The sequence below is a fragment of the Dromiciops gliroides genome, chromosome 4 (assembly GCF_019393635.1).
Source record: "Dromiciops gliroides isolate mDroGli1 chromosome 4, mDroGli1.pri, whole genome shotgun sequence".
NCBI lineage: Eukaryota > Metazoa > Chordata > Mammalia > Microbiotheria > Microbiotheriidae > Dromiciops > Dromiciops gliroides.
The window spans coordinates 18,778,851-18,794,213 of NC_057864.1; the positions used below are offsets into that span (position 1 = coordinate 18,778,851).

At 37.6% G+C, this 15,363-nt stretch overlaps 1 protein-coding gene across 5 annotated transcripts in view; it reads left to right on the plus strand.

Annotated features, from left to right (window-relative positions):
- Positions 1 to 9,522: 9,522 nt before the first annotated feature.
- Positions 9,523 to 15,363, plus strand: part of LOC122752760 (cytochrome P450 2J2-like) — a 40,657-nt gene continuing 34,816 nt past the window's right edge. For 4 of the 5 annotated variants that reach the window (XR_006356206.1, XR_006356207.1, XM_043999654.1 and 1 more), the window contains exons 1-2: positions 9,523 to 9,798; positions 12,747 to 12,909. Coding sequence is in view for 2 of the 5 variants with exons in the window: in XM_043999654.1 (XP_043855589.1) it covers positions 9,589 to 9,798; positions 12,747 to 12,909 (373 nt within the window). In the remaining 3 variants the exon portion in view is untranslated. The remainder of the gene's footprint in view (positions 9,799 to 12,746; positions 12,910 to 15,363) is intronic. The other variant, XM_043999656.1, reaches the window with a different exon arrangement.

Genomic DNA, 15,363 nt, shown 5'->3' on the forward strand with positions numbered 1-15,363 from the left:
TTCCAATTTCAATTTTTTTCTCCCTCCCTCTCCTCCCTCTCCCACTCCCCTAGACAGCAAGCAATCTGATATAGGAGATAGATATATATATATATATGTGTGTGTGTGTGTGTATTTATATGTATGTGTTTGTATATATATGTGTGTGTATGTATATATGTATATGTATACACACATACATATATATGTATATGTATATATACACACATACATATACATAACAATATTAAACATATTTCTGCATCGGTCATGCTGTAATAGAAGAATCAGAGCAATAAGGAAAAACCTCAAAATAGAAAAACAACAGCACCAAAAACAAAAGAAATAGTATGGTTCAATCAGCATCCATATTCCACAGTTCTTTTTTTTTCTGGATTCGAAGAGCCTTTTCCATCACGAGTCCCCTGGACCTTTCTTGTACCATTTTATTGGTGAGAAGAATCTAGTCTATCACAGTTGATCAACACATAATGTAGATGATACTGTGTATAATGTTTTTCTGGTTCTGCTCATCTCACTCATCATCATTTCATGTAAGTGCTTCCAGTTTCTCTTAACTCCTGCTCATCGTTTCTTACATCACAACAGAATTCCATTCCATTCATATACCACAATTTGTTCAGCCATTCCCCAACTGATGGGCACCCCCTCAATTTTTTAATTCCTTGCCACCACAAAAAGAGCAGCTATAAATATTTTTGAACATGTGGATTCTTTTCCCTTTTCTATGATCTCCTTGGGAAAAATACCCAAAAGTGGTATTGCTGGGTCAAAGGGTATACATAGCTTTATAGCCCTTTGGGCATAATTCCCAATTGCTCTCCAGAATGGCTGAAGAATTTCATAGCTCCACCAACAATGCATTAGTGTTCCAATTTTTCGACAGCTTCTCCAACATTTATTATTTTCTATTTTTGTCATTTTAACCAATCTGATAGGTGTCAGGTGGTACCTCAGAGTTGTTTTAATTTGCATCTCTCTAATCAATAGTGATTTAGAGCATTTTTTCATATGGGAATATATAGCTTTGATTTCATCAGAAAACTGCCTGTCATATCCTTTGACCATTTCTCAATTGGGCAATGACTTGTATTTTTATAAATTTGATTTATTTCCCTATATATTTTAGAAATGAGGCCTTTATCAGAAGTACTGGCCATAAAAATTGTTTCCCAGCTTTCTGCATCCCTTCTAATTTTGGATGCATTGCTTCTGTTTGTACAAAAACTTTTAAATTTAATGTAATCAAAATCATCCATTTTGCATTTTATAATATTCTCTATCTCTTCTTTGGTCATAAACTCTTCTCCTTTCCAAAAATCTGAAAGGTAGACTATTCCTTCCTCTCCTAATTTACCTATGGTATCACCTCTTATGTCTAAATCATGTACTCATTTTGACCTTATTTTAGTATAAGGTGTAAGATGTTGGTCTATGCCTAATTTCTGCCATACTGTCTTCCAGTTTTTCCAGCAGTTTTTGTCAAATACTAAGTTCCTATCCCAGAAGCTGGAGTCTTTGGGTTTATCCAACACTACATTACTAGTGTCATTTACTACTGTGTCTCCTGTGCCTAGCCTATTCCCTCTCCTGCTCTTATAACCTAAACAATGGGTACAATTTCAGAGGAGGATTCAGAGAGTTTACATGAGTTAGAGGAATCTTCCACAGGTCGATGAGGATGATCCTTAGAGATCCTTAGCAATTGTAAACCCCTTGTGGGCAGGGACTGTTTTCTTTATGTCTTTGGACATAAAGCCAACAGCCCAGTTCTTGGCATGGAGAAGCAATCCAATAAATACTTGAGGATTGTTTCTTCTATAAACCACTCACTTTCATGTTCATTATTTCCTTTGACTTTCACATTGTGAAGTAATAATCCATCAGCTGATGAGCTGCATTCCTCGTTCCTATTAAAAGCCTTGCTACTAGTCACATGGAGCTAGGCATGCCCACACCTTCAGCATTGCTAATCTGTTAAAATGTCATTTTCATTCCTGTAAAGGTTCCCTTTCAGAGATGCTTACACAAGGTAGATTTCCATGCTGATAATGGAAATTCTTGTAATACTCCAGCCAATCAGAAAATGTAAACATCCATGTGTATCAGTGTGAACACTGTTCATTCATTGTTGATGTTCCTCTTTCTAATGTTCCTCTAATTATACCTATAAAAGTGCTCTGGGAGTTCACAATGAGGTTACTGTACTAAATGAGGTGGTCTCAGACCCATTTTATTGGCAAATTGCTAGCCATTGCTAATAAACTAATCATGCCTGTAACCCTTTTGCCTCAGTTTGTCTTATTTACAGGTTTTAATCATGACAATAGCAACTCTGAAAGGTGAGGAGGGGTAGGCTCAGTTTATAGATAAGAAAATTAAAAGGAATTCCCTAAATCAAAGGTTGAAGATTAAACAAAATTCCTGGGAAAAGAGATGATGATAACAAAATCTACCAGTCTTTAGAGGTAGAACCAACAATACCAATCCAAAGTGACTTCATCTATCTCTGAAATCCTTTACAATTCAACTCAGTTGAGGTGACCAGTGAATTTAATTCAATTCTACAAGCATTTATTAAGCACATACTATATGCCCAGCTCAATGAGAGTTTCTAAAGCATCAAAATCAGAAATGGAAAATAGAATGGCGGTCTCAAAAGGTTTCCTTAGATGTTCACTTGGGACATTTTGGGACACACTATTTTTACTTCAATTTTTAAAAGGATTTTTTCCAATATTTAATATATGAGTTGATATTGAATGGTAACCTCCCCCCTTGGTACACAAGCCATGCTTAGGGAAGAGTTGGGGTTACACAAAACAGAGGGAGTTGATAGTCAAGATGTCACAGGTTCATTTGCTTTCTATATTATTCATTGCTTCAAGAAGTCAAGTCCTAATTAAGCACCTCATGGCAAACAATTTGGTATTAGATTAGAAAGACCCACTTCATGTATTCTACATGTTATGTTGACTTGCTTTAGTTGATGGAGATTGTTTATCTGCTGTATGCACACGTAGTACTGTAATCTCTACCCTATTGCACAGTTATTATATTTTACATGTTAGTATTTTTAGAATTACTCATTGTATATATTGGAAACTTTGCCAAAGGCAGCTTGCTGTTATATCTATGCATCTTCTGGGGTTTGAAGAAGAGATTCTGATGGTCTAAAGAGGAATTGTTCTTTAAAAACCTACATTGGAAAGTCCCCAAGGATGTATTATACTTTTAGAGTTTGTTTTTGGTTTTTAGCAATAAAGCAGTGTGAGCTGATAATGCCTTGGAAATAAAACAGAAAAAAAAGAAATTTATTAGCTGTGACCTCAAGCGAGTTACCTTATGGCTATTTACCTCAGTTTGCTACTCTATAAACTGATAATAATAGTACCTATTTTCCAGTGTTGTTGTGAGGAACACATGATTGTAAAGTGCTTAACACAGTGCCTGGCATAGGGCAAATGCTATGTAAATATTAACTGCTATTATTATTTCATAATTAGATGTAATTGCTTCATATTTGATAACCCTATAAAGGCATTTAGATGAGATCAATATAAAATCCTAATGGTGATGAGATGAGTGACTTTCTGTGTAAGGTAATTTGGAAAGACAGTGTACTGGACTGAGGTTACCTGATTGGAAATAGTTCAAATACATATTCTTTTTTATGCTGTTGCTATGTTTCTAAAATTTCTTATTGTGAAATATGGTAAACTATTGTGTCAGATGCTGGTAGAAAAGCAACTTCCCTTATAATCTGGATGTTGTTGGTAAAGGAAGATAAAAGAAAATAAATATTTGAAAACTCATGTCATTTTTTCAGCCCTTCTCGCCATGCATTGTAATATTCTGAAGTATTGTAATTCAAGAACTTATAAATGTTCAGGTTTGTCCATATTTAAGAGGAAGTTTCACCTAAAATTATTTAGCTATCAACTTATGGAAATTGTAAGATTGTTGGTTAAATTCCTAAGGTTTATTTTAGAAGATTAATTTACTTGGGCATGTTTTTGGCATTGATTCGCTTAAAAAATGGCATCTCCTCCCCATTGCAAACACTTTGGGATGAGAGGGGGATAGTAGTTAGGAATTTATTTCTGGTACTTTTGATATTTATTTATGATATTTAAGACATTTTATACCAACTTGATCTTGCACTTAAGGTTGAATAAGAGATAGATTTAGTCAGTTTAGAAACTTCCAAATAATTTACTTCATGTAAGTCTAGTGATTTTCTTTTTACATCAGGATAAATCTTTTTTTTTTCTTTTTTTAGTGAGGCAATCAGGGTTAAGTGACTTGCCCAAGGTCACACAGCTAGTCAGTGCTAAGTGTCTGAGGCCAGATTTGAACTCAGGTACTCTTGACTCCAGGGCCAGTGCTCTATCCACTGAGCCACCTAGCTGCCCCAGGATAAATCTTAAGGTGTTTTTGAGAGATAGAAATACTTTTAGAAAAGAGAGTTTAATCTTTGGTGTGATTCTTTAAAAACCTGATAAATTTCGTTAGCTAATTTGTGGCAACAACCCAATAATATTGATACCAATTGCATCCACCCCAGCTGTGTTAGTGCAACCTTATTATCTATCTGAGGGAAAACATTTTTGGGGACTGTGAAAATTTATTTTTGAATTTCATTCTTGGGTTTGTTGTGTCCTTGGGACAACCTTAAATGAGGATTCAAAAGAAACACCAGGAGCTCAATGGGAATGACACCTGAGATCTAAGGCTAGGGAATATTTGTCCCTGAGAATGAGGTAGGGAGATTACCTTGGGAAGGCTAAGGTTGGACTCAATTCATTTGCCCGTGCAAGAAATCTGCTCACCTGCTTCCACACAGTAGGCTGTTTATAGCCTTTAGGAATCGTAATGATGTGCTAAATTCATGTCCCTAATTCTTCCTCTCATAGCAAATCCCTCCAACTAAAGCAAGATAAGTTGTGATTTGTATATGATGAATTTTTTACTATTACCAATGTGAGCAATACTTGTTATCTAGGACATGTGATCCTCAAAAACTGAATCGACCCAAAGCTAGGATTACTGGAACTTGCTATTTATGACCTTATGGTACTGTCACTGATATTATTCTGAGTATGGCTCCAGGTATGATCATCAAGGAATGCTGTTAAGTCAATGATCCATGATGCCAAAAACTCTATGGTGTTGACAACCATGAACTGCAGGTAGAGTGGAGTTCTAATGGAGAAAGTTAGAAGAATGACTCTTGGCATGGACTCATAGACTGATGGAGGATTCTCCTGACTTGATTTCCCCAGTACGACTTTTCTTCTTGTATAGAAAATATCACACCTGACTAACTTTAAACCTGGCTCAAGGCAATTGGCTATCCTATTCCCAGTCCTGAATTGACATCAGGATAGGGGAATATTTTTCCCTTACCCTATAGCTATGTTCCTCTTCTTCCTTTATGGCAAATTTATATAATCATGTTAAGTGGTCAGTATAAACATAATGAAGTAGGTCTTTTGTTAATAGTAGAACACATCTGAGATACTATAGTGAGATGCAGAAATAAGATTTGAACTATTTGGCCTAGAATTTTAGAATTTATATATATATATACATACATATACATATACACAGACATGTATATATATATATATTCCTGTATAGAATATATCTCTATCTCTATATCATTTATCTCTATCTCTATTCCTTATGACATAAGGTCCTTTGATTAGACAATTATGTAAAGATTTGTGAAACCAGGATATAAGTTTCTTATATAGTTTAATACCCTGTTTCTTTTACGTGTTAATAAAAAGAATATTGTCACAATTAGTTATCTCAAATGAAGATTGACTTTTGGTCTATCTTATAAATGCCTTAAAGAGATATCCACTTAAAAAAAACACCACCCTTTTCACTAGGGGTTATTCATTTGAACATGGCTAAAAATGGAAAAAGCTTTATAATAAACAATTTATTTAATAAGTACTGTTCTTAATTTATGTATGCATGCATTCTATTCCAACATCTCTTGTTACAATTGTAGTTAATATGACAACTTACACAAGAATTCATTGGAGCCCATCTTATAAAAAGTGTCTAGTTATTGGCTCCTTAACAGGAACTTTTCCTCCTAGTTGGGAATGAACACTGCCAATTATAAAAACTAAGTTCTAACTTTTGGTTTGTATTTTAATTTCTTAGATATATCAGCATGGCATTTGACTAGCCTAAAAATATAAATTCTGTGCTCTATAAGTTTCAAAATTTGATTTTTCTAAAGTAGAGACATAAGGTTTAAACTAACTGTCACTAATTGACCTGGTCATTTGCAAAGTAAATCTAAAATTGTGTGAAGACTAATTTTGTGGGGCAGATAGGTGGTGCAGTAGATAAAGCTCCAGCCCTGGATTCAAGAAGACCTGAGCAAGTCACTTAACCCTCATTGCCCTGCGAAAAAAGGGGGGAAAAAGGATAATTTTTAAGAGATTTTTTGACAGAGAAGGGGATTTCTATGAGTGATCTGAATGAGAGAAGCTAGTAAGCTATTAAGTTTTCTGAGAGGATAGACAGAGCAGAGGGCTGGATCAGATGGTGTCTCAAGAAGCGGCAGCTGTAAAAGATGAGATTTTTGAGCCTTAAATGGACAATTTTTTTGGTGAGGCAATTGGGGTTAAGTGACTTGCCCAGGGCTAGTAAGTTTTAAGTGTCTGAAGCTGGATTTAAACTCAGGTCCTCCTGACTGCAGGGCCAGTGCTCTATCCACTGTGCCACCTAGCTGCTTCTTAAATGGACAATTTTTTTTATTGTTTATTTTTCCCTGTGCACTTTTTATCTGTAAGGTTTGCTTGTCAGAAGGGACTGCCCCCCCTTTGATCTTGTCAAAGTGCCAAATCAATCTCTCTTTTCCCCTCACATTATATCCCCTCATAAGTCCCATAGTTAGAAACCCCTGTGATAGTGATTTACTGAGCAGACTGTGTCTCTCGATAGAGTTAAATGGGGGGATGAGAGAAAGGATTGTTTTTTCTTCTATTGAAAACCAATTACTATTAGGGAGAATGAGGATTTTTTCCCTTCCTATTCTCTCATTCATTTTCTATTAGGTCAAATGAGCCCCTGAAGAATAGGGCTGATAATGAGATGGGATTTTAATATTCAGCTCAATCTTGTTTAGATTCTACCCAACTGAGGAAGATTAGTTCTGATTAAAGAGTAAAGAGAATTTAATCTAGATGAATTCCAGTCCATTGTGTTGGGGGGAGGTTAGAAACTTTGTCTATATTGCCAGAGGCTGTGGCGGTCTGGGGGTAAGAGTGACATAATCAAAGTCATATCCTCAGCCCCTCATTGGAATAGGTCCACCTCTCTTTATAATATTCATTCTTCTCATAATTATTAACCAATCAGAGTTGATTGTCTGCCGTCAGAAACACTCACTCTACCAAGGGTATATACGTATCTAGAGGCTGCCATAATCTGTCTTTGGTTCACAAGAGATGGCCAAATGACCATCCTTTCATTAATAATTCACTAGCCATAATTAATGAAATGATTAGTTACCCAGAAATCACGTCTCTCAAACTTTGCATTCACCACGACACCTAAAGTGAACTTTGATTTGGGATATACAGAGACCATGGAGAATTAGGGTGGAGCAAACATGGAGTTCCAGTGAGATTGATTATGTGTTTTCTGGGTCTTAGTGCCTTCTTCACAAGTGACTCCAAAAGTTTGGGGTCAATGACGAAAGAGTCCTGATAGATGTGACCAGTCTGAATAGTATAATTCTGAGTCTGCACTTAAATGGTTAAATCTAGGGGTTGGGGGACTCAAAAGACCTGGAAATGAAGGAGATCAGGATGAGTAGATACGTATCTGTAACACCATATATGTTATTTTATTTATTTTTTTTGATGGGGTTATGGGGGTTAAGTGACTTGCCCAGGGTCACACAGCTAGTAAGTGTTATGCGTCTGAGGCCGGAGTTGAACTCAGGTCCTCCTGACTCCAGGGCCGGTGCTCTTTCCACTGCACCACCTAGCTGCCCCCCCCCATATATGTTATAATAAAGTGCAGCTTCCTGGGTATGAGCTTTGGTTGGTAAGGTGCCAACTGTTTGTTATTCCTGGGTTCTTGTGCAATTTCACTGCCAACAACTTTTGGCAAATGACTTTCAGGTTCTGGGAGCTAGAGTGTACTGAAAGGCCAGGTGGGAGGTAGCCAGGTTTTTGTGCTACATAATATATTGCTTTATGTAGTTTGCATGTTAATTCTCTACCCCTAGTGATTACAAGACTTAGTTGTATAGAATCCTTGATTATTGAGCTGGAAGATACCTTAGAGAATTTTCTTCCTATTCCCTCACTTTATAGATGAAATTATGGAGGCATGTCAATGGGCAAGTCACATGCCCCAAACAATAAGTGAGGTTTACTGAAACTTCCTTGTCAACAATAACAAATTGTTAAATTATAAATTCAGAGCTAAAGGGACCTCAAAGGCCATCCACTTCAACTTCTTCATTTTACATATGAGAAAAGTGAGACAGTGTTAAGTGACTTATCCAGGGTCACACAGCTAATAAGTGGCTGGGGTGAAATTTGAACTCACAAGGATGATTCTTCTTGACTCCAGGCCAGGCTCTCTTTTCACTGTGCCATCTAGATTACACAAGTATTAAATGTTAAAGACAAAATTTGAAAAACAAATGGATTTAAATATTGCTTCAAAATTTTCGATGCAACTTTTCTGTGCCTCAGATTCCTCATTTGTGGAAAGATGCAGTTGAACTTCATGGCCTCTAAGATCTCTTCTAGCTCTAAATATATGATCCCCAAAGCATCTTTGTAAATAACTTCCTTTTTATTTAAAAATTTGCTTTTGCAAGAATGTGGTAATTGACCAGCGGAGGAAAAGAAAGTTTTATAGAAAAGTAAGAAAGCAACACGTTCCCAAAGGAAAAAATACATCTCCCGAGAGAACCTATGTCCTATGTTGACATTCCTTCTACCGGTTTTATGGAAGGCAAAGAATGATTCTGCGAGAGAAGATCCATGAGTCCTTGCTGGCTGTTTTAATAGCCAGATGGACCCTAGAAAGCTTCTGTCAAGGTAAGAACATGACAGAAGAGATACACACTCAATCATCAAACTACCACTGTTTCCCCACCAGCTTATCTATTTTTCAAAAAACAAACCAAAAAAACCCCAAACAATAGCTTTCACTACTGGTTCCTGCCACTTCAGACTGTGGTCCATTCACTTTGTTATTCCAGGGCGTCCCCGGCAAAGTTGTATCTTTGGTTCTCAGCAGAGAAGCCCAGGCTTCTTTTCCGGGTTAGGGTGTGTTTGTTCCCAGGAGGCAAGCCCTGGCAGAGGGCAAAGGGTTGGGGGTTGGGGCACAGAAGGGAGGCTGGAACTTCCTGGAGCTCTCACTGGCCAGCCCATAAAGCCAGCCCAGGCAGCAGATGCAAGGAGAAAAACAGCTGAAGCTTTGTGTCTCACATAAACCCTGCTGCTGGTGGCCCCATAGCTGCTTTTGCTTCAGAACGGAGGAGAGGGAGGAGGAGCTTGGCTTGTCTGGCCTCAGCACCAGAGCTGAGGAAGCATGCGGCTCCCTCTGGGAACCTTGCTCCCTTCTCTCTGGGAAGGAGCCCCCCTACACACCCTCCTCCTCTTTGCCATCCTCCTGATCCTGGCATACTATCTGCAGAGGAGGGGGCAGCATCTAAACTATCCCCCGAGCCCTCCTGGGCTGCCCATAGTGGGCAACCTCTTCCAGATGGACTTTAAGACTCCTCACATCACCGTACAGAAGGTAAGGAGTGAGATGGGAGGGTGAGAATCCACCTGTTGTGAGGGAGGCAAAGGAACTGGGGCCCTGGAAAATGTGCTGGATTGGGCAGCCTCAAACCTGGGTGGCCATCCATCTTGGGGCCTACCTGGGAAGCAGCCTCTTGCAATGGAAATGAGGTCTGGTTTGGTGATCAAAGGGCCTGCATCCACATCCCCCTTCTGACATTCAGGTCTTCTGGGACCTGGAGCAACTCATGCTCATCACTTCTGGGGGATGTCACCATGGAGGCTCCTTTTGTTCATGGTCAGTCCCTTCTGACTCAGCTTCTTCGAATCTGATACAGTGAGATAAGTGTAAAGTGCTTCACACAGTGATTGACATTAAGCATCCTATGTCCGCTCTTATTATTATTATCATCATCTATAAAGTGATAGGTGAGAGACTGTCTTTTGCTTTTTTTTATCCCCAGTGCTTAGCACACTACCCAGCTCACAGTGAGCACTTAATAAGTGTTCATTAATTTTGCAGAAATTACATAGGCAGCCTCTTAGGTACCTTCAAATTCTAGAAAAAGAGGTGCTTAACCTGGGGCCATTGAATTTTAATTTAAAATATTTTTGAGCACTGTATTTTAACATACTTAGTTTCATTTATAATCCTATATATTTTATTTCATGCATTGAAAAACTCTTCTGAGAAGGGGTCCATAGCCTTCCCAAGACTAAAACAGTGGCAACATACCACACAGGAAGAGTTGAGGACCCATGGCCCATGACTCTGATCTTAAGACTTTAGACAAGTCATGTCAGGTCCCTGACATTCACTTACATTATTGGTCAATTCTGGATGTGAATATTAATGCTGTCACCGTTTCAGTAATTTTCTTTTCACCAAATACTGATAATGACTTCTTTTTTAACTTGTCATATCATGCTTCTGACTCATATTAAGCACAGTCCACTCAACCCCTGTAGAAGGAGTATTATATCTCTTTTTATCCTGGACCCCTCTGGCAGTCAATGTGGTGATACATATCATTTTTTGAAAGGCATAAAATAGGACTATAGGGGGCAGCTAGGTAGCACAGTGGATAAAGCACCGGCCCTGGATTCAGGAGGACCTGAGTTCAAATCAGGCCTCAGACACTTGACACTTACTAGCTGTGTGACCCTGGGCAAATCACTTAACCCTCATTGCCTGGCCAAAAAAATTTTATATATATATACATACACATACACATAGATATAGATATGTATGTATATATGCATGTATATAAGTATGTGTATATGTATATATATATGTGTGTGTGTGTATATATATATGGATTATAAAGGAAATTTAAAGGGAAGAATACCCAGTTGCCAAGATCTAGATCTTTTTCAGAGCAAGTGTACTTGTGAAATTGTTTTTATACCTTCGTGTGAGACTTTACATTTATTCCTTTTAAATTTCACTTTATTACATTCAGCCCAACCACAAACCATCTAGAATTTTTTTTTGGTTGATTCCATCACCCAGCTACCCCATCTAACTTAGTGTTGTCTGCAAATCAAATAAGTGCTCCATCTTTGCTTTTATCCAAGTCATTGATAAAATGTTAGTGCAGGGCCAAGCACAGATCCAGGAGTAACCCACTGAAGACCTCCTACCTGGGACATTCAAAGTTTAAGTTCCTGGCCAAGAACCATACAATTGGCATGGGTAATGGGTGGGACTTCAGCCCAGGTCTTTGTGATACTGATTCTGATGCTGGGTTTCTATGTAGTAACCCATGCTGCCTCCAGGTGTGATTGATATAGCCCTTGCACATTTGTAGAGAACTTTGCACCAATTATCTCTTTTTATCCTCAACACACCCTTTTGAGATAGTTACTACAAACAAAATCTTGGCTTCTGGTAGGGTTCAGAGGTATGAAATGAACTCAGTTCTTACTAGATTTCAAGTCATAAACCCTTATCACATCCCACCTTTCACATCACTATTTTTTCTTTTTGAAGTCTTAATTTAGTTGCCATATTCTCACAACTTGAGGTCCTTCACTGTCCAAGGCCCTTAAAGTAATAGACATCCTCGGGCCCTAACAAGTTGTAATGGCTTCAGATAAGCCTGTGGAGACAGACTTTCAGGTTGTCTCCTACCTGAGGACAAGCCTTGCTAAATTCAGAGAAGCTCATGACCGAGGTGACAACAGTGCTGAATGATTTTCCCCCATCTTCTCTCTCAGAGACAATCAACAGAGTTTTGAAAGGGCTTTGATCTATGTCAGTGGGAGAAAAGGCCCAATCAATCAATTACCTAGCATTTCATAAACACCCTCTATTTACCAGGTACTATGCTAGGTATTGAAAATTATTATAACAGCCCCTACCTCCTGGGAAATTACATTCTCTCCACTCCAATGAAGTTACCAATGGTCCAAATATTGACCTGTAAATCTTTCCCCAAAATTAGGCTCTAAGTTGTTCTTTGTCATATAGCCCTACCCCAACATGCTGACATGAATGTAGTAACCACTTCAGAGCCTGGAATTTATGATCTCTTCCCCCGAGTCTTTTGGAATTCCCATTTCCTTCAAAGCTCAGCTTTTGAGGGGTTTATCTTCTCCAGAAAGTCTTCCTGATCCCTTCCAGATGCTAGTCTCCCCTGAAATGACTTAGAATTTCCTTTGTATGTATTCTGTATTTAGCTATATATGCACAGATCATTTCCTTCCAATGTCAATTCCTCAAGGGAAGGAACAATTCGGTATTTGTGATTGTCTGCTCAGCTCCTAGAACAGCACAGTTGGATAAGTCAGTGTTTGTTGGGGTGAGATAAACTGAATTCAGTGGAATTGGATCAAACTGAATTGAGTGGACTCCACTGGACTTGATGTTTTACATTATTAGAATGATATCTGATAATAGAACAGATTAAAAATAGCCTGAATGTCAACAGAATTTTGCAACTCAACCTAATTCTTTTTCAGTTTGCCAGGAAATATGGAAATATTTTCTGTACACATGTGGGTGGCTTTACCTTTATGTTTGTAAGTGGATTACCAATGATCAAGGAGGTCCTCGTCAATCAAGACCAGGTGTTTATCGATCGCCCCAGCATTCCTACCCAATCCTATGTCTTTCAATCACCTGGTGAGTTCTTTAAAGTATGGTAAATATTTTTCACCTCTAGGATTCTTTAGAAGATATCTTTGACTCCTGTCCATCATCATTACTGAAGAATTACAACACATTATAGAAGCCTTGTGGCTAGAAGAACTATGATAGAAAAAAATAGGCCTTTGAAGTTTCCTTCATGTCTGAGAGGGGAGGGCAATTAGGATGGTGAATTCAAATTAATCCCATGGGACGATCAGTTGAAGGAGCTTGGAGGTTTAACTTTTTTTTTTTTTGCTCTCTGTCCAAATTTATTCCTTTCAGCTGGCCTAATACTGAGAAAGTTCTTATGAGTTAGCAGTATCATGTTCCCATGTAGGAATGCAAAGAGTTTAACCTTTTAACATTCCTCATAATTTCTTTTTTCTATTTACATTCTTATGCTTCTCTAGGGTCTTGTATTTGAAAGTCAAATTTTCTATTCAGTTCAGGACTTTTCATCACATATGCCTAAAAGTTCTCATTTTCATTGAAGTCATATTTTTCCCCCTGAAAGAGTATACTCAGTTTTTCTGGGTAGGTGATTTTTGTTTGTAATCCCAATTCTTTTGCCCTCTGGAATATCATATCCCATCCCCTCAGACCCTTTTATGTAGAATCTACTAGATCTTGTGTCATACTGGCTGTGGCCACACCGTACTTGAATTGTTTCTTTCTGGCTGCTTGCAATATTTTCTCCTTGACCTAGGAGCTCTGGAATTTGGCTGTAATATTCCTGGGTGCTTTCATTTTGGGATCTCTTTCATGAGGTTATTGGTGGATCCTTTCAATTTCTATTTTACCTTCTGCTTCTAGAATATCAGGACAATTTTTGGAGGGTTTAACTTAAGGACAAGAAGACTCGGTAGGTAAAGGGAGCTATGATGATGATCTTCAAGTTTTGAAGGCTTGTTAATAGAAAAGGTATGAACTTGTTCTTGGCCCTAGAACCAGCAGCAAAGGGTGAAAGTTGCAGAGAGGTACAATTTGGCTTGATAGTAGGAAAAAAAATTTCCTAATTATCAGAGCTGTCCCAAAATGCAATGATTTTCCTTCAGAAGTGGTAAATTCTCCCTCATTGGAGGTCTTCAAGGAAAAGCTGTTCAGTGTAATTTGCCAGTGTTATTTGCCAGATACAGGTTAGGCTGGATGATCTCTGAGATCCCTTCCAACTGTGAGCCTCTTTGGGTTTATGATTCTGCCCTTTGACCCATGTGATGGTACAGATGCCATCAGAGCATCTGGAGGAATTCAATAAAATCAAAGTCCCAGGTCAAAGTCTTTTTTTGTTGTTGTTGTTTTATTTGGTTTTAATTTTTTCTATTTATTTTATTTTAATTTATGGAACAAAACAAGTATTTCTATAACACAGTACAATAAAAGGATGATTGTAGATGAAACCAAAAATGTACTATGCACAACTTACTATTGCTTTCAAATATACAACAAAACTATTGTAATAAATTTCATATTTTCTTTTTTTTCTTCCCTTCCCTCCACTCCCATTGGACACAAATAAGCATATAAATATACTTATTTGTATAAATATATACATACATACACACATATATACACACACATATATAGTTATGTATATATGTAAAATTATTCTATACATACTTCTATTTATCATTTCTTTCTCTTGAAGAGGATAGTATCTTCATATGTCCTTTATAATTAATTTGGTTATTTATAATAGCCAAAATAACTTATGCATTCAAAGTCATTATTAGAAAAATGTTGCTCTTACTCTGTACAACGTTGAAGTGTTTCTGCTCATTTCACTTCAATATTTTGTGCAAGTCATTCCACATTTTTCTAAGATCATTAAGTTAATCATTTTTATAGCACAGTAGTACTCCCTCACAATCATATACTACAACTTGTTCAGCCAATTGATGGACATCCCTGCAATCTAATTCTCTGCCACCACAAAGAGAGCTGATATAAACATTTTAGGATATATAAGTTTTTTCTCTTCTCCTTAATAACCTTTGGAAATAGACCTAGTAGTGATATTTCTTGGTCAAAGGGCATAGGTAGTTTAGAAACTCTTTGGGTATAATTCTAGATTGTTTCCAAAATGGTTGAATCAGTTCACAATTCCACCAACAATGAATTAGTGTCCCATTTTTTCTACATCCCCCCCAACACTTGTCTCCCTCCCCTTCAATCATTTTAGCCAATCTAGTAGATGTGAAATTATATCTTGGGCAGCTAGGTGGTGCAGTGGATAAAGCACTGGCCCTGGATTCAAAAGGACCTGAGTTTAAATCCAATCTCAGACACCTGATACTTACTAGCTATGTGACCTTCGGCAAGTCACTTAACCCTCATTGCCCCACACAAATATATATAAAAGTTGTTTTAATTTGAATTTCTCTAATCAAAAATTTGCTAAAGCATTTTTTTATATGACTATGAATTGTTTTGATTTCTTCATTTGGAAAA